Source organism: Mustelus asterias, chromosome 10 (assembly GCF_964213995.1).
Source record: "Mustelus asterias chromosome 10, sMusAst1.hap1.1, whole genome shotgun sequence".
Classification (NCBI taxonomy): Eukaryota; Metazoa; Chordata; class Chondrichthyes; order Carcharhiniformes; family Triakidae; genus Mustelus; species Mustelus asterias.
Genome location: NC_135810.1, coordinates 94,028,351 through 94,053,825, shown reverse-complemented (window position 1 = coordinate 94,053,825; position 25,475 = coordinate 94,028,351). Strand labels below are relative to the sequence as shown.

The following is a 25,475-nucleotide window of genomic DNA, read 5'->3' as shown; positions in this document are numbered from 1 at the left end:
TGAGCAATATCATTAATCAGGTTTTAACTTGCTGACCTACCAGAACTCTTTGTCTCATTATTCATAACCTTATCTTGTCCTTTGATGGAACAGAAGGTCGGGTGACTCCTTCCTCCCTGACCTTATCTTGTTTTATTTACTCATACAGCTTTATTAACTCTTACAAGGGTCTGGCATTTTGAAATAGCTTTGGTCAGCCATTCTTTATATTGTAATAAATAGTTGATCAATTTTCCCACCATGCCCTTACTTAGTTCGTACAACTTCACATTCCCTCCTTTTGTCATATCATGACAACTAATTAAATCGGTATATCTAGGACCCGATTAATGATGCATTAACCAAGCAATCCTATTCCCAGTAGCAGTAGTAGTAGTAGCATGAAGGCCTTAAAGATCCAATCAAATAATCCGTGACCCAGCCACCCTAACCAACCCGGTGGGTTGTAATCATGAAATTCACAGCCAATCTTTTGAATTTGATCAGCCTGTCTCTTAATATGTTCGGTCAGGTTGGTGATATTTTCAGAGGCATCTGGGATATAAGTACAGCATTCCTGACCTACAATGGCGCACGTTCCTCCCTGCGAGGCTAACAGATAATCCAAAGCCAGTCGATTTTGTAATGCCACGGTCTGGACAGCCACTAGCTCAGCCGAGACCTCGGCCAGTGTCTGTCCAGTTGCCCTGGCTTCTGCCGCTGTTACGTTTGCCAGTTGTTCCAATGCTGAGGCCATAAGAATCAGTTCGTTGGCTGCCCTGCCCCTTGTTAGATAGGTTTGCTACTGGTCCTTGCCACTCAGCTGTAAGGTTGCATCTACTTTGCCCCATCAACTTTCCTTTCCCTGATTTACTAAAACATAGGGAACCTCGCACATCATTCGAGGGGACGGTAAGGGAGGGTGGAAGCAAGGCATGATTATAAGCAGGCTGGTACCAAGCCGAAAACCTAATCATTTCATAGCCAGCCGATTTCCAGTCTCTCATGTCTCCCCCCCACCCTGTTCGGTTTTGATGTAGAATCCATTCAACTGTCTCTTCTATAGGGAATGGAAGGGATTGGAGAGGTATTCCTTCCCTAGGATGGACGGGGATGTGGGTACAAACCCAACACTGGCTTACATTCAATTTTTCAGCATAAATATATGACATATATAAATAGGTATTGGCATGCAGTCCCCGGGTAGTTCGCTTTTTTTTTACTACCGAGTGGCCATTAAGGCCAAATAGTCCAGAAAGTCCAAAAAATATAATGAAGATCTTCATCCTGTGTTCGTATCTTGATTGGAGACAATCTTCTTGCAGTTGGATAGATGCATCCAACTTGGACGTCCTTCAAGCTTGACAGAAGTCGGTGTGGTCAGTACTACTTGAAAAGGTCCGCTCCAGCGTTGTCCCAGCTTCTTTCTGTCCCAGTTCTTCACCAATACTTAGTCTCCGGGTTCGATCACTGGATATCGAGGGGTGGCTATCACTGCTGGTACTGGGAGATGGGCTTGTTTCACCTGTGAGTGGAGAAACTTCAGAGAAAGTGTTAAGTGCTTCGAATAATTCTGCATCTGTTCCCCCATCACATGGAGGTCTACTCCCTCCAGGGGTTTGTCATGGGCATCCCAGGGAGTCCTCATTGGCCGACTGTAGACTATCTCTGCAGCTGACAGTCCGGTCCGCGAATGAGGAGCCACTCGCATGTGAAACAGTGCCAAGGGCAATACCTTTAGCCAATTTAACCCAGTTTCTTCAGTCAATTTAGATAATTTTTCTTTTAAAGTCCCGTTGGCTCTTTCCACAATTCCAGCTGCCTGCGGATGATGCGCGCAGTGCAGTTGTTGTTTAATTACGAGTGCTTCGCACAATTCCGTATTGATCCGAGCCACAAAATGTGGTCCATTATCTGAGCTCACCATTTTGGATACCCCAAAACGGGGAATAACTTCTGATAACAATAACTTCACCACCGTATGTGCAGTACAATTTGTGGTGGGGAAGACTTCAATCCATTTACTAAACACATTGATTATTACTAGACAGTATTTATAGCTATTTACTTTTGGTAATTCAATAAAATCAAGCTGTATACAGACAAAAGGACCATCTGGCAAGGGAGTGGTTCCGGGAGGGCATTTAATGCCTTTACCCTTATTATTTCTCATGCAAATGAGGCATCGATCCAGCCGCGTTTGCACTGCTGTATTCAAATCTGGGTGCCACCAAGTCTTTAGAAGTAGCTGTACCATTCCCTCCTTGCCGAGATGGGTACAAGAATGCAAATAATCAATAAGTACCAGCAATAAAAAATCCAGAATACAAACTTGACCAACTGGGGTAAACCAGAGGTCCCGTGCCAAGGAGTGCGAACACCCCATTGACTTCCATAGCGTGCACTCAGAATCAGAGGCGTCCCTCTGTAATTGTTGAACCTCAGTTATCTCTGGCATGTTCTTCATCCCCAATGCAGGTACCCAATTTAGAGCCTGATTATCCCCAGTGGGAACAATCACAGAGGCCTTAGCAGCTGAATCAGCACGGGCATTCCCTAATTGCACAGGAGTGTCCCCCTTCATGTGCGCAGCACATTTAATAACAGCCAATTGACGAGGAAGCTGAACAGCATCGAGGAGAACTCCTCCTCTTCCTCTGTATCGCCTGAATAGGGAAACAGCGGCATGCCAGAGCAACTGGGAGGATCCTCCTGTTGTTTAACCTGATGGGCTAGCCCAGCCTGCCTAACACCCGATGATTTCGTGCCCCCACCCTGTCGTTTTGTCCCCTGATGCTTCCTATCCCAAAGTCCACATTCTAATTTTAAAGTTTCCCAATCCTTAGGTTTCCCATCCACACACTCATCAATCCCTTTTTTGCGGGCGTTATCCCTCCAACTCATTAATAGTGATTGTTCGTGGCGCCTCTTTTTTCCAGTTTGAAATTAAAGTTTTCCATTTACAACCCGCATTTTTCTCCCAAATAGCTTTTTCTGCAGCAGCGCAATTTGCCAAGTTCCATGTGCCGTCGAGTGGCCAAATATCATTACCTAATTTACTATTCAGTGCGGCAGATAAGCGACGTAAATTTCGTTCTTGAGTAGGGGACTCAGAACACATAAAAAGCAATGGAGAATTGCCCCCCGTTTTGTCTAAATTCTGTCCCATAGCGTCAGTATGCTGTGCCCCTGGCAAAAATGTTAAAAAAAAGAATTCCTGGTACCAAAGTCAAATCACAGGGTCCCTGACCCAAACTATTCAAATCACAGGGTCCCTGACCCAAACTAATGAAATTACATGTTCCCTGACCCAAACTAAGCCTGTGTAACCCTGATCCGGATGTAAAACGAGATCAAGGGGTCCCTGACCTCAGGCTAGCCACAATTGGGTCCCTGACCCTAAACACAATCGGGTCCCTGACCCTAAACAATCCACTCACAGTCTAAATTAAACTCAAATACCGTCACCTGTTAGCGTCCTCCGTCCGGGCCAAGGGGTCGTAGCACCGATCTGAGCGAGAGAGAGAGAGACCAAGGCGAATCTTACCTTGTGCCGGCGTCCGTCTTTTCCCTCTGGGCCGTGGCTCAATCACTTCTTCAGTCCCCCACGGAATTCACTCAGGGTATTGGTTTCTGCTCACAGCGCAAAATGTTGAAGTGGAAACTTTTCCTGCTTCTTGACTGTGAAAGATAGACTCTACAAAATTTGTTTCATCAATAAAACAAGCATTTATTTACTAATAACTGCATGCAGTATTTGGCTGAGACTTGAGGTCAGACAGCAGTTGATACAGCGGCTGATTCTTCCACAAGTCCACAATTATACAAAGAATCACTTCAGTATTTATACATAATCATTATCAGTTTTCGTGACCAGAGCATTTTCAGGAATTCGATTAGTAATAGAATTGTGAGCAATATCATTAATCAGGTTTTAACTTGCTGACCTACCAGAACTCTTTGTCTCATTATTCATAACCTTATCTTGTCCTTTGATGGAACAGAAGAAGGTCGGTGACTCCTTCCTCCCTGACCTTATCTTGTTTTATTTACTCATACAGCCTTATTAACTCTTACAAGGGTCTGGCATTTTGAAATAGCTTTGGTCAGCCGTTCTTTATATTGTAACAAATAGTTGATCAATTTTCCCATCATGCCCTTACTTAGTTTGTACAACTTCACAGCGGGACAGCACCGAGACACAGTGGGCTATGGCAGAAGCCTTTGAGAACATGGCCCAATCACAGAGGGTCATGGTTGAGGGGCTGCAGAGCGTGGCCCAGTCTCAGAGGACACTTGCTGCAGCCATTGACAGGTGGCCCCCAACTCAGAGGGCCATCTCAGAGGGCTTGACCATCATGGTAAGAACACAGGTGGTCCTCCAGGACTGGCAGGGCCAGGTGACACTGGAACTTCTGGAACTCACTGCAGAAGCACCACCATCCCATGGAGTAACCCAGGGGCCCACAGGAACCCCGAGGGAGGAGGAAGGGCTTGAGTCCATGCCAGGGCCTTCCAACCAGGAGACTGCAGCTGTGGCTACACCTTCTGTGGCTATACCTTCCTGATGTGGCATCTCAGGGGCAGCGGGAAGAGGAGGGTGTTCTGGATACGTCCCTGACACCTGGAAGTTAGGAGATACTCTCCACACCAAATCCACCCGCCCCTTGGCCTTGCATGGGGGTTTAGTGATCCCTTATCCACCACCCAGACGTGGGCCCAGGTGCCAGCGTGCATGCGGAGCTCAGCTAGGAGTCAGACTAATTTGCACCAGGGCATCATAATAATGGTGCATAACATAGAAGATAGAAGCAGGAGGAGGCCATTTGGCCCTTTGAGCCTGCTCATCCATTCATTACGATCATGGATGATCATCCAACTCAATAGCCTAATCCTGCTTTTTCCCCATAATCTTTGATCCCATTCACCCGAAGTGCTATATCCAGCCACCTCTTCAATACAGTCAATGTTTTGGCATCATCTACTCCTGTGGTAATGAGTTCCACAGACTCACCACTCTTTGGATAAAGAAATGTCTCCTCACCTCCGTCCTAAGTGGTCTATCCTGAATCCTCAGACTGTGACCTCTGAATAACGAGTTGTCATTACCCTCCTGCCTACCACAGAAATTCGCTAACACAAAATACCCAGGCCACCACTCTGGTGTTGCAATGTTGAAGGAGATTGGAGGACTCCAAAGGGACAAAGCTTGGGGGAAGGGTGGGGGGATGAAATGGAACCCACGTGTGACAACACAGGCCCCCAGTGACCAAAGTGCATGTTGATCAGGGACTCCCCTTGCACGTCTCATCCTTGCTGTCTCCAGCGCCTGGGTGGTGTTGCTTGTCGTCGTCGGCCTCCTCCTCCTCTTCCTCCACCTGCTGGATGGCCTCCTCCTCAACAACGCCCAACTGGTCGGCCTCCACGTCCTCCTCCTCAAAAAAGGTCTCCTCGCTGCTGCGCCAGGTTGTGTAGGGCACAGCACACCACCACAATGCGGACGGTATCAGGGGGCCAAATTGGAGGGCCCCGTCAGAGCGGTCCAGGCACCTGAACCTATGCACTGCTCCACTATTGAACAGGTAGCAACGTGGGCCTCATTATATCGGGTTTCCAGATCAGTCTCACGCCTCTACACAGGCGTCATCAGCCAAATCCAAAGTGGGTACCCCATGTCCCCCATGAGCCATCCCTGCACCCTGGGTTCCTCTTCAAAGATCTCCGGGACATCAGAACCCTTTAATATGAAGCTGTCATGCATGCTGGCGCAGACGTGCATGATGTTCAGCTGATGGTCACACAGCAATTGCCTATTTATTGAATGGAAGCCCTTTCTGTTTATGAATTTTCCTGGATTCTTCACCAGGGCCTTGAGGGTGATGTGGGTACAGTCTATAGCCCCCTGCATATTTGGCATCCCCGCGATGGCTGCAAATCCTGCAGCCCGGGCTTCCAGCTGGGCTTGGTCCAGGTCAAATTTAATATACTGGCCAGCCCCCCGGGCATACAGGGCATCCGTGACCTCCTTCACACACTTGTGGACGGATGGTTGAGAATGCCACAAAGGTCTCCACTGTTGGTCTGGAAGGACCTGGTGGTGTAAAAGTTTAAGGCGGCCGTCACTTTCACACCCATTGGGAATGGGTGCTCCCCCATGCCCCGAGGTGCCAGGTCCTGAAACAAATGGCACACATGTCACATTGTCTCCTTTCAGAGTCGGAGCCATCGGCAGCACGCGATGTCCGACAGTTGCTCGAAGGACACTTGCGTGCGGAACTGCCGGGGTCTCCGCTCCCTCCTTCTCCCGCCTCCTCCCTCAGGGCGAATGGTGGCCACGTCCTGCCTCCAGTGGCCATCTCCCTCTACTCCTGCAAGTGGTAAGGCCTGGGCCTCTCTGTTCACAACTCATCCTCCTGCTCCTCCTCCTCAGCTCCAGCAGCAACCAAAAGAACAGCAAGATCAATGGGTTGCATTGCAAAAGCTATCTCGTCAATCTGAAAGGGTGAGGGGGGGGGGAATTTGGGGAAGGGAAGACACAGATGGAGAGGTTAAAGAACTCAGCTTGCTCCCAGCCCAGCGACACACACTCCCCATACCCCCCCCCCAGCAACACATACTTCCCATACCCCCCCACAGACCCCCAGCAACACACACTCCCCACACCCCACCCCCACATACCGCCAGCAACACACACTCCCCATACTCCCCCCCACAGACACCCAGCAACACACACTCCCCATAGCCCCCCTAGCAGCACATACTCCCCATACCCCCCACAGATCCCCAGCAACACACACTCCCCATATCTCCCCCATTGACCCCCAGCAACACAAACTCCCCTTACACCCCCACAGATCCCAGAATGGCAACACAGCCCACCCATTTCCCCCTCCCCAACTCACAAACACACATCCAGGACCCATGCAGTCATGGCCACAGACAGTTGCTTTCCAAGTTCTGAGGCTGCAGCACTGGCATTTCCGAGGGTTTCCAGCCTATCCCTCACCTGAACCAGTGCTTGCTGCTGCCAGCACTAGGACCCAAAGTCAGTGCTAAGATCCGAGGTCAGCGCTCTGACCCGGGTTCGTGCTGAGAGTTCGAGGTTGGACCCATGAGCAACAACAACCAACAACAACAACCCCACACACTCGCAGGCCCCCCCGACCCAAAAGGCAACATGGCCGCCACGAAACAACCCCCTCTGAGCAGCACCTGGTAGGTTAAACGCAGAGACTTACCTCCTTGCTCACCCTCACTGTTCAAGTGCCTGAAACCAACTTTTATACTTGAAGTGTTTTTCTGACCAATCCGGCTGCAGTGAATGAAGCCGTTAAGGCAGGCGAGCTGGGACGATTGGGAGTGAAGCTCACTAATGATATTGTGATGAAAGTAAAAAAAATACAAATTGACGTTTTTTCTGTTTTGGGCGGGCTCCCGATCATGCCAATTTTGTTTCTCGGTAAAATGGGAATGGGCGTGAAATCGGGCCATTCCTGCTCATTGCATCACACCTGATTTTACAGCATTTTTCTGCTGCAAAACGGGCGCAGTGAGGTCGTAAAATTCCACCCTTTGAGTAATATATAAAATAGCATATTTTGATGAACATTTAATTATTCTGATTTGACAACATGTTTTAATGTTTAACACTAATTGGAAGAAGCAGTGAGGGTGGCAAGGACACAGAATGTTTTCTGGGTAAGGAAATTTAATGTCCATCACCAAGGGTGGCTAGCTAGCACCAGGACTGAGCAAACTGTGAAGGACATACCTGCTAGCTCGGTAGTGAGTAAAGCAAAGAGGCAGGAAAACCTACTTGTCCTCGCTCTCACCAATCTACCTGCCACAGATGCACCTGATGTGGAGATGCTGGCGTTGGACTGGGGCAAACACAGTAAGAAGTCTAACAGCACCAGGTTAAAGTCCAACAAGTTTATTTGGTAGCAAAAGCTCAGAATTGGTAGAAGAGACCACCGCATAGCAGGGCCCAGGAAGGGGGGTACACCTGGTGCTAATCACTGTGCCTTAAGGGTGGTGGAGGGGCTTAGGCAACACTGTCCACATTTTGAAGTGGCTGCCTTGTACTCGCAAAGAAATGTAGACACTCTGCTCCAGGACAAGGTTCCAGTGCTTGAAGCCCAGTTGTCCTGGAGCGAAAGCCTGATTCCATGTGACTATTTGTTTTGACAGCATGGGTGCATTCTGGGTGATATATTCTGCTATTGGCTGGCATTCTTGTCCTTCCCCACGTGCCCACCCCCAACCTCCATGCAGGCATCAGCCAATTAACAGACCACACGAGTCCAGATGGGGAGGCCAAGCGGGGCGACGGTTGTAGAAAGTGGACAAAGACAGCTGGAGTATTAGACAGGGCTGAGAGGAAATGTGTCTTGCTGTCTTCATAGTGAATCCAAACTCCTTTTTTAGAATTAATTCATGGGATATGGACATCACAGGCTAGGCAGCATTCTTATTGCCCCATCCCTAATCACCCTTCAGAAGATGGTAGTAAGCCACCTTTTGAACCGCTGCAGTTCATGTGATGTAGGATGGTACACCCACAACATTGTCAGGGAGGGAGTTCCAAGATTTTGAACCAGAGAAGGAGTGCAAATATTATTCCACGTCAGTGTGGTGTGAGATGCTTGGAGAGGAATTTGCAGATGGTGGTATTTCCATGTGTCTGCTCTAGATGGTAAAATACATTGATTTGGAAGGTGCTGTCAAAGGAGCCTTTGTGAGTTGCTGCAATGCCTTGTGTATACGGTACACACTGCTGCAACTGTGTATCAGTGTGGAGGGAATTAATGGTTAAGTTGGTAGATGGGGTGCCAGAATTGAATACAATTCCACAGTGGGCTGCTTTGTCCTGGATGGTGTTCAGCTTCTTGTGTGTTGTTGGAGCAAGCTCATCCAGGCAGGTGGAGGGTATTCCATCATCCTTCTGACTTGTGCCTTGCAGATGGTGGCCAGACTTGGAGAATCAGGAGATCAGTTATTCACCACAGAATTCCTAGTCTCTGACCTGTTCTTGTAGACACAATATTTATGTGGCTTACCCAGTCCAGTTTCTGGTCAATGGTAAATCCCAGAATGTTGGTATTGGGGAATTCAGCAATGGTAATACCATTGAATGTCATGGGAAGATGGTTAGATTTTTTCTTGGAGATTGTCATTGCCTGGTATTTGTGTGGTAAAAATGCTACTAGCCACTTATTAGCCCAAGCCTGAATGTTGTCCAGGTTTTGCTGCATACTTATTTGGACTCCTTCAGTAACTGAGGAGTTGCCAATGATGCTGAACATTATACAATAACTGGTGAACATCTCCACTTCTAACTTTCTCATGGAAGAGGTCACTGATGAAACAGCTAAAGATGTTTGGGAATAGGACATTACCCCAAGGAACTCCTACAACAATTTTCCGAGGCAGAGATTGAGCTCGAGCAATCAACTATTCTTCTTTGTGCTTGGTATTCCTACAACCAGTGCAGAGTTTTCCCTCTGATTCACATTGTCTTCAGTTTTGCTAGAGTTCCTTGAACCCAAACTTAGTAAAATATTGAGTTGATGTTGAGGACAGTAACTCTCATCTCCCATCTTGAGTCCATCAACACATTGTCACCTTTGGACAAGAACTCAGTGGCCCTGGTAGAAGCCAAACTGAGCATCAGCGAGGCTATTGATGTGTAAATGTTGCTTGATAACATTGTCAATTAACTTTTTCATCACTTTGTTGATGATTGTGAGTACACTGATGGGGCAGTAATTTGCAGGTTGGATTTGTCCTGCTGCTTGTGAACAGGATATAGCTGGACAAGGTTTTACATTGTTGGGTAGATGTCAATGGCTTGGTGTCTTAGCGTGTGGAGCACTCGCAAAAAAGTGGATAAATTAACGCGCAAATAAATCTAAACAGGTATGATATAGTCAGGATTATGGAGTCATGGCTGCAGGGTTACCAGGGATGGGAAATGATCATCCAGCGGTATTCAGCATTTTAGTAAGGACAGACAAAAAAGAAAAGGTGGTGGAGTTGCGTTGGTGGTTAAAGAGGAAATTAATGCAATAGTGAGGAATGATATTAGCTTCAACAATGTGGAATCTGTCTGGATAGAGCTGAGAAACTGTAAGGGGAAAAAATTGTTAGTGGGGTTTATATGTGGACCCCTTCAACTGCAGTGGTGATGTTGGGAATGGCATCAAACAGGAAATTAGAGACACATACGATAATGGAATATCTGTAATTATGGGTGATTTTAATCTGCATTATAGATTGGACAAATCAAATTAGTCACAATACTGTAGAGGAAGAATTCCTGGAGTGTATATGGGATGATTTCTGAGATCAATAATTGAGGAACCAACTAGAGGACAGGCCATCCTGGATTGGGTACGGTTTAATGAGAAAGCAGGTGCTCCAGTGATGCATCACTAAATTTGGCTGCTGCACGCTTCCTCCCTTTGGATGCCCTTCGTTATCTGCAGCTTTCCTAAACTGAGAGAGTGTGAACAATGTGCAGGGGTGCCTTTTAAATATGACAGCTGCAATTAAGGAGTTCTGAAGTCACAGCCGTGTGGATAAATTAGAGGCCGCCTGCCAGAGATATGGCGTGATCCCCATGGATTACTGATTACTTAAACTAGGAGCGCACAATAATTTTTAAAAAACACCATTGCAGTTGGCGGGTACAATGCCTGTTTTTACATCTGCTAATGGACTCTATCGATTTCAGAGAAAGTACAACATATCACAATTGATATCGGATATCTAGCACAGGCTTCCCATTCTTTTTCACTGACTACTCATTTTAACAAGAATTTCACAAAATAATGAAACACAGTCAAATTAAATTTAAAATTATTGTACTATAGAACTTATTTATATTGAAGAAAAGGAATAGTACCAATCACCAACATCGTATGCAAAGCTTTAAGAGAAACCATTTTCAGGTAGTAACAGCTATATGAATACCAAAAGCACTTGCCTTCTTCAAATCCAGCAGGTTTAGAACTATAGAAATGAAGGCACACTCAAAAGATAGGCAACAATTACTGTATTCAGTAATCCCCTTAATCAGCTGATCTGTAATTTTAAATGATGCTTCCATACTTAATGTTAAGAATGTTCTACAGTGTCAGCGATGTCTTGAATTCATTACATCTTCTACAGCAGGCACCCTTTTTAAAAATCCAAGTTTAACTGATGAAATTGATTGTCTTGAAGAACTCTCTGTCCACATGTTCTTTCCATCAATTTTTTGATGTTTGCACATAAATTGTTTCATCTTTTCTCTGAAGAAACTGGTTGTAAGCGTGTAGAGAATTGGGTTCAATGCACTGTTTATTGGGAGTATGAATATAACTACCCATGATGTAATTGTTCCTGAAAAATTAAGAAAATACAAACAAAAGTATATTTATATTTTTAATCAACATTTGTGAACTGAAATATTAAAAAAAGAAAGTTTATGTAGGACCTTTCACTCCCTCAGGGTAACCCAAAGCACTTTAGAGCCATTGAAGTACTTTTGAAGTGTAGTTACTGGTGTAGGAAATGCAGCAGCCAATTTGCACACAACTAACTCCCATAAACAACAATGTGATTATGATCAGATAATTATTTTTGTGAGGTTGATTGAGGATAAATATTAGCCAGGACCCCAGAGATACCCATTCCTCCTTGAAATTATGCCATGGGATATTTTACTTTTACTTGAAAGGATAGACAGGACTTCAGTTAATTGTCACGTCCAAATGATGACCCCCTCCAACACTGCAGTACTCCCTGAATAATGCACTGGAATGTCAGCTAAGATTCTTGCACTCAAGTCTCTGGAGTGGGACTTGAACCCATAATCCTCTAACTCAGAGGTAAGCGTGCTACTCACTGATCCATTGCTGACACTGCATTTAATTTAAAAAATATAAAAAATGATCTAAATATTGCAAATATTGGTACAAAGCACAGCTGTATATCATCCTCTAATTTGTTTAAAGATTCAACTTAAAGGCATATCTATATTCTTGAATGAAGCAAAACATTGATTAAGATGCTATTAATAACTGAAAACATACTTTAAAAATTGAGTTTTATTGAAGGGCAGAAAGCTATTTGGGTCAGTTTGTTAACATATTTTCATTCTGCGATTCTAAATAATATTTAGTAATACCATTCTACACCAGCAAGTGGCTCCCTTGCACTTTGTAGCACATGACTTTTAAAGAAAAGATTTTGTATTTATATTCCTCTTTTTGCAACCACAGGTTATAAAATTAAACAGGTAAGGAAATTTCAGATGCGTTAATCAACAGTTTTTCCCAAAGCTCTTGGGATTCAGGAATGGTGGCATTTGGAAAATTTCACATTCAATTTTTTTTAAGAAGGAAGATAGACATCAGTTCATGGCAGACCTGTCAGCTTAGCATTTATTGTGGGGAAGTTACTGGAGTATATTATCAGAGACAAGTGACTAAGCACTTGGACAAGTATCCGTTGATAAAAGAGGGGCAGCATAGAATATTTGAAGGTTCCAGATAACCTAATTACATTTTTTTGAAGTGATCACACCAGTATGGTGGAGGGAGGGGGGGGGGGGAGAGGGGGTGGTTCTATGAATGTTGTCTATATGGACTCCGAGAAGACATTTCATAAAATTCCAGACAACAGACTTGCAGCAAAATGGAATTGGAGATAACATTGAAATTTGGGTTGATAATTATTTGGGTGATGGGAACAAATGATTACGGGTGGGATTTTCACCAATCAGGATGACTCAGGAATCCTTTAAAAATGGCGGGCAGGTCCTGTTTCTGGGATACCCAACCGCATTTCTGGAGTTTCTGATTTTTGGGAATGCTTTTTTAATGGTGTGGGCTGATTCAGGTCACGAGCCGGCACCCTGCAATTCCTCCCTGGCTGGCTCCATTGTGGAGGTAGGCATGATCTCGTCTTTTGCAATTTTCATGAAACTGGGCCTGCTTTTCAAAAAGTTGTGGTTAATGGTATCTCAGTGATGTTGTAAACCATAGTTTGCAAGAGGGAAAATAAGTTCAACAGATCCTCATCATGCTTCTATAGAAGGCATGCCTGTCACCCACCCAATGGCTTTTCATGTTACCATCTCAAGGTATGTAATGAAGCAACTCATATAGCCCCTCATGCCCTCTATGCCAAGCTATGGCACCTGCCTGCTCATTCACCCGCTACATATAGTGTAGAAGCAATTAATCCAGTACTGATAATAGGATGTAAAAAAAAGTTTTATAAAAATAGTCATTCTTTGATGATTTTCCACTTTCTTAAAAACTCCTTTATACCCAATAGCCAATAGCAACATCATTAAAGCAAAATACTGTGGATGCGGGAATCTGAAACAAAAACAGAAAATGCTGGAAAATCTCAGCAGGTCTGACAGCATTTGTGGAGAGAGAATAGAGCCAACATTTCCAGTCTGGATGTCCCTTCTTCAGAGCTCGAAACAGCATTTTTAATTTTTGTTGCCAATAGCAACAACAATTGTTCAGACTCTTTGAAGTTTGTTGAAATTTGGGGGGCGGCATGGTGGCACAGTGGTTAGCACTGCTGCCTCACAGCGCCAGGGACCCGGGTTCGATTCGTGGCTTGGGTCACTGTCTGTGTGGAGTTTGCATGTTCTCCCTGTGTCTGCGTGGGTTTCCTCCGGGTGCTCCGGTTTCCTCCCACAGTCCAAAGATCTGCGGGTTAGGTGGATTGGCCATGCTAAATTGCCCCTTAGTGTCAAAGGGGATTAGCTAGGGTAAATGGGAATTATGGGGATAGGGCCTGGGTGGAATTGTGGTCAGTGCAGACACAATGGGCCGAATGACCTCCTTCTGTACTGTAAGAGTTTATGATTCTTTATGATTTAAGTATCAATAGCCACAACTGAATGCACTTGAAACCTTTTTTATATAAATAAGCATTGTAAAATTGATAGCATAGATCAGAGAACTAGAGTTGTCAATCAATCAATGTTTTCCCTGGGGCTAAGGTGTTTCAACAGGCTAGTGAATTTCTATGCTCTAAACTGTTTATATTTAAGTGGTTGCATGTTTGCTTTAAGAGCTGGTCACATGATTTGATGGTGATGTATTTGGGGTGTTTCACAGGCTCCTGTTTAGTTTCATTACAGGCAACAGCTCCTACAATAAATCATGTCCATATTTTGAATTCACGTGTGCAAAGCACATCTTTTTCGTTTGTTTAAAACTCACAACCCCTAACATAAATAAAGCCTCATTATGTATGAATGGATGAGGTGTGGGGAGTGTGTGGTGGGTGAAGGGATGTGAAGCATGAGGACTGGAGGGCCTTTCTGTTTTTATTATAACTGGGGTGAAGTCCTATAGGAACAAGGTGGACCTTTTAAACAGCTCACCTCCACACCTGACAGCCCCTATGGCTGCCTCCAAATTTTTTCTTGAGTTTGCTGGCTTGACTGCAGCTTGCACCAACCCCACACAAATGAAAATTAATCTTTGTGAGTACTCTCCCCTGAGGTGGGTAGGCTGTGCCAGGAATGTTCCTGACTTCTGCCACCCACCTTGAGGATGGAAAGCCAGCCCAAAGGGCTTATCTCTGATTATTGGGATGCAACAGGTGTTCTGCACAGAATTTGCATTGGGATATCAACTTTACACCATATTTATTAATAATTTGGAATGAAGAATAGAGTTGTACATCCACAATAAATTATATGGATAAGAAAAGGAAATTATAAAGGGATATAGACAGACCAAAATAGTGGACAAAACCATGGCAGGTGTTATTAATTTGGAAAGTGTGAGATGATCGACTTTGGATCTGGAAAAAAACTTCTATTGCAGTTGTTCTACAATGTTGGAGGTATTAACTTTTAGATGAGATGTTAATCAAGGCCCTGCCTGCCCGCTTAAGTGTGCTGTGGTACTAAGGGGTTTGCTCTGGCCATAGTTACACCTCAACTAACATCACATAAAATGAATACTTGGTCATTTGTTTCATTGCCAGTTATGGACCTTGCTATATGCAATTTAGATGTTGCATTTCGCTATATTGCAACAGCGACTACACTTCAGAAGTCATTAATTGGCTGTGAAGGTAATTGGGACATCCTAAGGAATGTAGAAACTGGAGTTGGCCATTCAACTCCTTGGACCTGTTATACTATCCAATTAGATAATGGCTGTTTTGTATCTCAATTCTGCTTTTATGCCATATCATTTGATGCTGTTAGCTAATAAAATACTATCTAATGCAGAGATTTTTGACCAAACATGCAAAGTGAACAGCATCACAAATTTTGTCAGCAGTGAGATTCAAACACATACCCCAAAAAGAATGGAGCTCAATGCCAACACCTTACAATCGTACCAATATGTATGCTTCAAAAGTGCATGAACAGGGTTAGCCTTCAAGTTTCAGACTTTTAAAAATTGTTTTCTAATAAAGAATTTCACGTACTAAGATGTTATTTGAAAACTACATGCATTTTCATTACTTTTCAATTTAAGTAATTCTATGATGGCAACTTACTGCTTCAGTTCCCCTCACTTGCTCACACAGGAAGCAACATGTCACATTTTGAATGCAATCAGTGATTATTGTGCAAGGCAACATTTTTTGGTCAAAATCATGGATGTTATATCAGTCCAAAATGATTTAGGAAATATATTGTCATGCACATGTATATCCAAAATGCCACATTACTACTATTACACCACAGTCATTGTAACAAAGCAACATTATGTTATTATGCAGAACATGGGGAGATCTGGAAAACTACACTTGATGTAAGCTCCATTATTTCAAAATGTATGATTATTTTGAACTACTGGGAGCCACAGGACATAACAATGGAACTCCCCACCATATAGCATTTTGGGAGTACCTTCACCACTGCCATCTTCTAAAGGGCAATTAGGGATGGGAAATAAATGTTGGCCCTTTCATTGATGTCCATGTTCCATGAACAACAAAAAGGTTCAACTACTTAACTTAAAGGACAGTTTTATTAAGTGACATTGAAAAAAAAGTGAAAATATTCATCTTTAGTACTGTACAATGAAACAAACAATATAGATTTATAATAAACTTTTAAATGTATATAGCAGGCAAATCAATGTAGTACAATATATTTGCTATAAGCCATGGGAGCTGTATCATACAAAGATAACACTATGAAAGAGTTATATCAGTTAGATGATCATCAAAATCTTTCAAAAGCCATATCAGGATAGAGAATCAAGTGCTACTACTTTTTATGCAAAGAATGGCAGTAATGTTTAAAAAAAGGGCAAAGAAATTACAAAAACAAAACTTTAAAAAACTCAGAAACTTTATGGTATGCAAAAATAAAGCTATTGCAAACATTAGGAAATAAAGGGCGCTATCATCTGGCACTTCACGCTGGCAGGATTTCTCCTACCATTTCACACTGCCAAGCAAAATGATTTGGGGAGGACATATAATCCCAGCAATAGGCTTGGAATTTTCTCATGTTTATTACCACAAATATGTGAGTGCTGTAGAGACAGTTTTCAAAAATGGTAGCAGATGCATGGGAACACGACCACCTGCAAATACCCTCACAAGCCACACACCATCTTCATTTAAAACTTTATCCCTGCCACTCTTTCGCTGTTGCTGGGCCAAAATCCTGGAATTCCCTTCCTAACAGCACTATAGGTGTACCTATACCATTTGTAGTGCAGCAGTTCAAGAAGGCAGCTCACCACCATCCTCTCAAAGGAAAGTAGGGATGAGTAATAATTGCTGGCCTTCTTTCACACCCATGTTAAAATAAAGTTTACGAGCTTGCGAGTAATTTTAAAAATACATCATTTCAGTGTGACCTGTTTTATACATTACCAAGCTACTGTCAATCCCACTGCATCCTGAATCGCCCAACATGTCAGAACGTCTAAGTAGCAAGTATGAAATATCCAATGGGCATACTCATGTACTGTATTATAATGGATGAAGCAGATGAGCAGTAAAGAGTGAGGTATCATGGCAGAAAGCAACAAGCCTCACTATTACCCCTCCTCAAGGGGTAATAGACAGACATCACAGTTTTATGGAAACATTTTAGAGCAGTTATGTGTCAACAGACCTGCAATTCTTCAAGGAAGCGATACACCTTCTGTTTACATTTTGAGTGCATTACAGATGCAGATTAGTTTATGTTTTATGTCACCATGCTGAGAATGCAATCAGATCACTGTTTTCAATGAATGATGACTGGCCAGAACTACTGTACAAATTATGAGCATTATTTGTTTGAAATATTGTTTTAAAATCTGCTGGATTGCTTTTTAATTGCTGTAATATGAATCTGGAAGGCTGTGGTCAATCCTGTGGAGTTGGTAATCCTAGGGAGCATCTTTAAAGAGTAACTCTTGGCTTCAAGGGGCTAACTGCTTGCTCAACTGGGAGGTATGAAGACTTGTGGGAGATGTGACTGACAAAGAATGAAGGCATTGTGACAGCCTCCAAGATATTTTGCACAGACATGCATGAAACCTCCCAATGGCCATGTACCAGCTAAACACTGATGGAGTGGAATCCCGATTAATGAAGACCATCAAGAAATTGACGATGCTTTGATTGCCACATGTGTGCAGTCTATGACTCCCTTTACCTATGGTCATAGGGTGGAATTTTCCCATCCCACCTGTGGGGTTTGGTGGCAGGAGGGGGCAGAGAATCTTAACGAGAGCCAAAAGTTTGGAAACAGCCAGCGTAAAAACCTGTGCAATTCTCCAAATGGTGGGTTGCAATTCTCCCAATGGTGGCTTAATGGCATGTCGGTTTTCCTTCTGCCTGGTGGCATGAATGCTAATTGCATTCATTTGCATGTCATGAATGCTCATATATGGGGAGGCAGTGGCAAAGTCACTGGATTAGTATGCCTAAGACCCAGGGTAATACTCTGGGCACCCAGGTTCAAATCCCACCATGGCAGATGGTAAAATTTGAAATGAATTAATCGTGAAATCATTGTCAATTGTTGTATTCTGTTTCATAAATAGAGTCCCTTTAGATCAACAGGTCACTATGTACACCAGGAATGGTCCGTAAATACTTGACCCAACATTGCGAGCTTTGAGTTAAAACGCTGACTTGGGGAGCTTAATATCAGAATTCATTTTTTGATTTTCCCACTTTTTTTCCCCCATCTTGGGTTGTCCACATAGAACATAGAACAGTACAGCACAGAACAGGCCCTTCGGCCCACGATGTTGTGCCAAGCTTTATCTGAAACCAAGATCAAGCTATCCCACTCCCTATCATCCTGGTGTGCTCCATATGCCTATCCAATAACCGCTTAAATGTTCCTAAAGTGTCTGACTCCACTATCACTGCAGGCAGTCCATTCCACACCCCAACCACTCTCTGCGTAAAGAACCTACCTCTGATATCCTTCCTATATCTCCCACCATGAACCCTATAGTTATGCCCCCTTGTAATAGCTCCATCCACCCGAGGAAATAGTCTTTGAATGTTCACTCTATCTATCCCCTTCATCATTTTATAAACCTCTATTAAGTCTCCCCTCAGCCTCCTCCGCTCCAGAGAGAACAGCCCTAGCTCCCTCAACCTTTCCTCATAAGACCTACCCTCCAAACCAGGCAGCATCCTGGTAAATCTCCTCTGCACTCTTTCCAGCGCTTCCACATCCTTCTTATAGTGAGGTGACCAGAACTGCACACAATATTCCAAATGTGGTCTCACCAAGGTCCTGTACAGTTGCAGCATAACCCCACGGCTCTTAAACTCCAACCCCCTGTTAATAAAAGCTAACACACTATAGGCCTTCTTCACAGCTCTATCCACTTGAGTGGCAACCTTTAGAGATCTGTGGATATGAACCCCAAGATCTCTCTGTTCCTCCACAGTCTTCAGAACCCTACCTTTGACCCTGTAATCCACATTTAAATTAGCCCTACTAAAATGAATCACCTCACATTTATCAGGGTTAAACTCCATTTGCCATTTTTCAGCCCAGCTTTGCATCCTATCTATGTCTCTTTGCAGCCTACAACAGCCCTCCACCTCATCCACTACTCCACCAATCTTGGTGTCATCAGCAAATTTACTGATCCACCCTTCAGCCCCCTCCTCTAAGTCATTAATAAAAATCACAAAGAGCAGAGGACCAAGCACTGATCCCTGCGGCACTCCGCTAGCAACCTGCCTCCAATCTGAAAATTTTCCATCGACCACCACCCTCTGTCTTCGATCAGACAGAAGTTTAACAACACCAGGTTAAAGTCCAACAGGTTTATTTGGTAGCAAAAGCCACACAAGCTTTCGGAGCTCTAAGCCCCTTCTTCAGGTGAGTGGGAATTCTGTTCACAAACAGAGCTTATAAAGACACAGACTCAATTTACATGAATAATGGTTGGAATGCGAATACTTACAACTAATCAAGTCTTTAAGAAACAAAACAATGTGAATGGAGAGAGCATCAAGACAGGCTAAAAAGATGTGTATTGTCTCCAGACAAGACAGCCAGTGAAACTCTGCAGGTCCACGCAACTGTGGGAGTTACAAATAGTGTGACATGAACCCAATATCCCGGTTGAGGCCGTCCTCGTGTGTGCGGAACTTGGCTATCAGTTTCTGCTCAGCGACGCTGCGCTGTCGTGTGTCGCGAAGGCCGCCTTGGAGAACGCTTACCCGAATATCAGAGGCCGAATGCCCGTGACCGCTGAAGTGCTCCCCAACAGGAAGAGAACAGTCTTGCCTGGTGATTGTCGAGCGGTGTTCATTCATCTGTTGTCGCAGCGTCTGCATGGTTTCCCCAATGTACCATGCTTCGGGACATCCTTTCTTGCAGCGTATCAGGTAGACAACGTTGGCCGAATTGCAAGAGTATGTACCGTGTACCTGGTGGATGGTGTTCTCACGTGAGATGATGGCATCTGTGTCGATGATCCGGCACGTCTTGCAGAGGTTGCTGTGGCAGGGTTGTGTGGTGTCATGGTCACTGTTCTCCTGAAGGCTGGGTAGTTTGCTGCGGACAATGGTCTGTTTGAGGTTGTGCGGTTGTTTGAAGGCAAGAAGTGGGGGTGTGGGGATGGCCTTGGCGAGATGTTCGTCTTCATCAATGACATGTTGAAGGCTCCGGAGGAGATGCCGTAGCTTCTCCGCTCCGGGGAAGTACTGGACAACGAAGGGTACTCTGTCCACTGTGTCCCGTGTTTGTCTTCTGAGGAGGTCGGTGCGGTTTTTCGCTGTGGCGCGTTGGAACTGTTGATCAATGAGTCGAGCGCCATATCCTGTTCTTATGAGGGCATCTTTCAGCGTCTGGAGGTGTCTGTTGCAATCCTCCTCATCCGAGCAGATCCTGTGTATACGGAGGGCTTGTCCGTAGGGGATGGCTTCTTTAACGTGTTTAGGGTGGAAGCTGGAGAAGTGGAGCATCGTGAGGTTATCCGTGGGCTTGCGGTACAGTGAGGTGCTGAGGTGACCGTCCTTAATGGAGATGCGTGTGTCCAAGAATGCAACCGATTCCGGAGAGTAGTCTATGGTGAGCCTGATGGTGGGATGGAACTTGTTGATGTCATCATATAGTTGTTTCAGTGATTGTTCACCATGAGTCCAAAGGAAGAAAATGTCATCGATGTATCTAGTGTATAGCATCGGTTGAAGGTCCCGTGCGGTGAAGAAGTCTTGTTCGAACCTGTGCATGAAGATGTTGGCATATTGAGGTGCGAATTTGGTCCCCATGGCTGTTCCGTGTGTCTGGATGAAGAACTGGTTGTTGAAGGTGAAGATATTGTGGTCCAGGATGAAGCGGATGAGATGTAAAATTGCATCTGGAAACTGGCAGTTGTTGGCGCTGAGCACTGAGGCCGTTGCAGCAATGCCATCGTCATGGGGGATGCTAGTGTAGAGTGCCGAGACATCCATTGTGACGAGGAGCGCTCCTGGTTCAACTGCTCCATGTGTGCCGAGTTTCTGTAGGACGTCCGTCGTGTCGCGACAAAAGCTGGGGGTTCTTTGTACAATGGGTTTCAGGATGGAATTCCCACTCACCTGAAGAAGGGGCTTAGAGCTCCGAAAGCTTGTGTGGCTTTTGCTACCAAATAAACCTGTTGGACTTTAACCTGGTGTTGTTAAACTTCTTACTGTGTTTACCCCAGTCCAACGCCGGCATCTCTACATCATGACTTCGATCAGACAGCCAGTTACCTATCCAATCGGCCAACTTTCCCTCTATCCCACACCTCCTCACTTTCATCATAAGCCGACCATGGGGGACCTTATCAAACGCCTTACTAAAATCCATGTATATGACATCAACTGCCCTACCTTCATCAACACACTTAGTTACCTCCTCAAAAAATTCTATCAAATTTGTGAGGCACGACTTGCCCTTCACGAATCCGTGCTGACTATCCCGGATTAATCCGCATCTTTCTAAATGGTCGTAAATCCCATCCCTAAGGACCTTTTCCATCAATTTACCAACCACCGAAGTAAGACTAACCGGTCTATAATTACCAGGGTCATTTCTATTCCCTTTCTTAAACAGAGGAACAACATTCGCCATTCTCCAGTCCTCTGGCACCACCCCCGTGGACAGCGAGGACCCAAAGATCAAAGCCAAAGGCTCTGCAATCTCATCCCTTGCCTCCCAAAGAATCCTAGGATACATTTCATCAGGCCCAGGGGACTTATCGGCCTTCAGTTTATTCAAAACTGCCAGGACATCCTCCCTCCGAACATCTATTTCCTCCAGCCTATTAGCCTGTAACACCTTCTCTTCCTCAAAAACATGGCCCCTCTCCTTGGTGAACACTGAAGAAAAGTATTCATTCATCACCTCGCCTATCTCTACTGACTCCATACACAAGTTCCCACTACTGTCCTTGACCGGCCCTAACCTCACCCTGGTCATTCTTTTATTCCTCACATAAGAGTAAAAAGCCTTGGGGTTTTCCTTGATCCGACCTGCCAAGGACTTCTCGTGTCCCCTCCTAGCTCTCCTAAGCCCCTTTTTCAGCTCATTCCTTGCTAACCTGTAACCCTCAATCGAGCCATCTGAACCTTGTTTCCTCATCCCTACATAAGCTTCCCTCTTCCTTTTCACAAGACATTCCACCTCTTTCGTGAACCATGGTTCCCTCACTTGGCCATTTCCTCCCTGCCTGACAGGGACATACCTATCAAGGACATCCAGTATTTGTTCCTTGAAAAAGTTCCACTTTTCATTAGTTCCTTTCTCTGACAGTTTCTGTTCCCAACTTATGCCCCCTAATTCTTGCCTAATCGCATCATAATTACCTCTCCCCCAATTGTAAACCTTGCCCTGCCGTACGGCCCTATCCCTCTCCATTGCAATAACAAAAGACACCGAATTGTGGTCACTATCTCCAAAGTGTTCTCCCACAACCAAATCTAACACTTGGCCCGGTTCATTTCCCAGTACCAAATCCAATGTGGCCTCACCTCTTGTCGGCCTATCCACATATTGTGTCAGGAAACCCTCCTGCACACACTGCACAAAAACTGCCCCATCTGAACTATTAGACCTACAAAGGTTCCAATCAATATTTGGAAAGTTAAAGTCCCCCATGACAACTACCCTGTGACCCCCACACATATCCATAATCTGCTGAGCAATTTCTTCCTCCACATCTCTATTACTATTTGGGGGCCTATAGTAAACTCCTAACAACGTGACCGCTCCTTTCCTATTTCTAACCTCAGCCATATTACCTCAGTGTGCAGATGCCCCTCGAAGTGCCTTTCCGCAGCCGTTAAACTATCCTTGATTAACAATGCCACTCCTCCACCTCTTTTACCAGCTTCCCTACACTTAGTGAAACATCTATACCCTGGAACGTCCAACAACCATTCCTGTCCTTGTTCTACCCACGTCTCCGTAATGGCCACAACATCGTAGTCCCAAGTACCAATCCACGCTCCAAGTTCATCTACCTTGTTCCGGATGCTCCTTGCATTGAAGTAGATACACTTCAACCCACCTTCCTGTCTACCGGTACCCACCCTTGACCCTGATACCTTCCCCAATACCTCACCACCCTCACTGACTTCTGGACTACAACTCCTTTTCCCACTCCCCTGACAAATTAGTTTAAACCCCCCTGAAGAGCCGTAACAAATTTCCCTCCTAGGATATTGGTGCCCCTCTGGTTCAGGTGCACCCCGTCCTATTTGTACAGGTCCCACCTTCCCCAGAATGTGTTCCAATTATCCACGTATCTGAAACCCTCCCTCCTACACCATCCCTGCAACCACATGTTTAACATTTTCTTGTTATATTGGTGGTGTTGCTCTGAAGCACCAGTCGCAGGTAGGTCCATCCTCAGATACTGTGAGGCGCGGAAGCCTTGCATCAGTCCCTCAACTTCCCACCAGCTCTTCTTGTGTTGGCTGCACCAGTGCAAGGCCACGGGGTCGACTGCCCCTTCAAGGGTAATTAGGGATGGGAAATAAATATTCGCCCAGCCAGCAACACTCTCTCCCACAAAAGAATAAAAAAAATTAAAACAGCTGCTCACTGGAATATCATCAGGCCTTCCAATCTTGTGTCTTACACCAGCTTCAAACTCGTTTGAAAAAGAGTGGAGTGCACATGGCACTTGAGACTTCGAGGTGATTCTATCATCCATAGTCCAGCTGCCATAACTCTGTACCACTTTTGTTGCACTGAATGCCACTCTGCTGGCCTCCAGCTTTATGCCAAGGTTGTCTTTTTGGACAGAACTGTGCTGTGAGACCTATGGACCCTCCAGTTGGACTGACTCTGACCAATATTGTGCCAAGGATTGCAGACTGCAGGGGCCTTCTGCTCCCGGTGCCTGCCACCATTGTATCAGCACTTTGGTATGGGACTCATGCACCCTCCACTCCGACCACTGAAGTTCAACCCAAGCTGTAGTGCAAAGTGAGAGTAGGACTGACGAGCACATGGGGAGCAATGGGGATGGAAGATTGTGCAGGGGTGGGGGGGAGGGAGAGCAGGGCAAAGGGTGGGGGGGCAATGGAAAGCAGAGGGAAGACAGCGGGGTGTAAAGCTGGACTCAGATAAGGGTATATGAAATGTTGGCAAACAAGGGGGGTCAAACGGATACCACATTGTTTATTTGAAGGGGATGCATGCAGACACTGGAATGGGGATGTACTGTTAGTGTGGCACATTAGGGATAGTTTGCACCAACATTCAGAAGTTGGGGGTGATGTGGTTTTGCTGGTAACTCTTTCTGATTGCCGAAGCATGGCAGGTCAGCAAAGTAACAGCTGGAAAGGAAGCAGGGCAGCTTCTCAGCTAAACCGCAGAACACTGGAATCTTAATACTGATTTTTCACCTGCTGAAGTCAGTATTCCTGGAATCACAAATCATAATGGTTGCAATGTTCCACATCCGCTCCTCATGAATCAAGCCAGAGAATGATTGGATTTGGATGATTTACTTTTGGATTCCATTCACATTTCTAATCTGTGTGAATGTATATGCGTGTTCTTTATCATTCTTCTCACATTTGCCAGCTAATAATCTTTGACTGAAGAAAGCATTAAATTGGCTTATTTTGAAAGATAAATATATTGGGCTGGGAAAAGGTATCCTCAAGGAAAGAAATCCTTTTTAAATTAATCTTGCTGCAATCAACCAAGGGGTTGAGTAAGGAAATTTATCCCTCCTCAACCGAGGCATAACAATTTGATGGTATAGCATCCGGAAGGGAACAAGTTGAGGAACCTCACCTGGGGATAGTCAATGAGGAGCATCTGCTGCCTGGAGGTAGCCACTTCAAAGAATGGAATGCAGAGCTACTTTGGTTTAATCCTTTCATTCATATCTTATCAACCCTAACAGGCTCCAGACATCAGGGCTGGAATTTTACCGCCCCTCCCACCCTGGAACCAGGGCGGGCAAGGCTCGCAGAGCAGAATTCTCTGTTGGCCTTGGGCAGGATTTTACGAGCCTCACCCGAGCAGGGTCTTAGAATCTCACCCCAGATTTCTGGAATGGATCGTTTCTCACCTCTATGCATGTGCTAGAGTCTCAGGGGTAAGGTTGTATCAGGCACAATGCAATCAAGCACCCAGAGCTGTGCAGCCCCACATCCCCATGGGACACACAATCAGAGCTTCCCTTTCTGCACTCCTTAACTATTGTTTTCTTCATGTTTACTTTCAGAGAGAAGGCAAAGGACTAATGGATCCAGGGCTCAATGCTATATTTATCAGAGTCCTCATTCAGTGGAGTAAGTGAAGGAGAGAGAAACATCAGCATGCACATCTCCAGCAGGAGGCACTGCCTTGGGGACATGGCCAACTGGAGCCAGAGCATGAACAGAAGGGTGAGGAGGAGAGTCTCAAAACAGCAGAGGTGACTCACCACACCGAGGATTTATCATCAAAGAATCTTCTGCTTACAAATGAGTGAGAGGCAATTCTGGGCATGCCTGCGATTGTCCAGAGATCTTGTATATCACATTTGCCATAGGTTCCCCCT

At 45.0% G+C, this 25,475-nt stretch overlaps 1 protein-coding gene across 1 annotated transcript in view; it reads right to left on the bottom strand.

The window, feature by feature from the left end:
* Nucleotides 1-11,116: 11,116 nt before the first annotated feature.
* LOC144499464 (relaxin receptor 2-like) overlaps nt 11,117-25,475 on the bottom strand; it is an 86,232-nt gene continuing 71,873 nt past the window's right edge. Inside the window, exon 17 of the mRNA XM_078221452.1 lies at nt 11,117-11,364. Coding sequence (XP_078077578.1) covers nt 11,117-11,364 — 248 coding nt within the window. The remainder of the gene's footprint in view (nt 11,365-25,475) is intronic.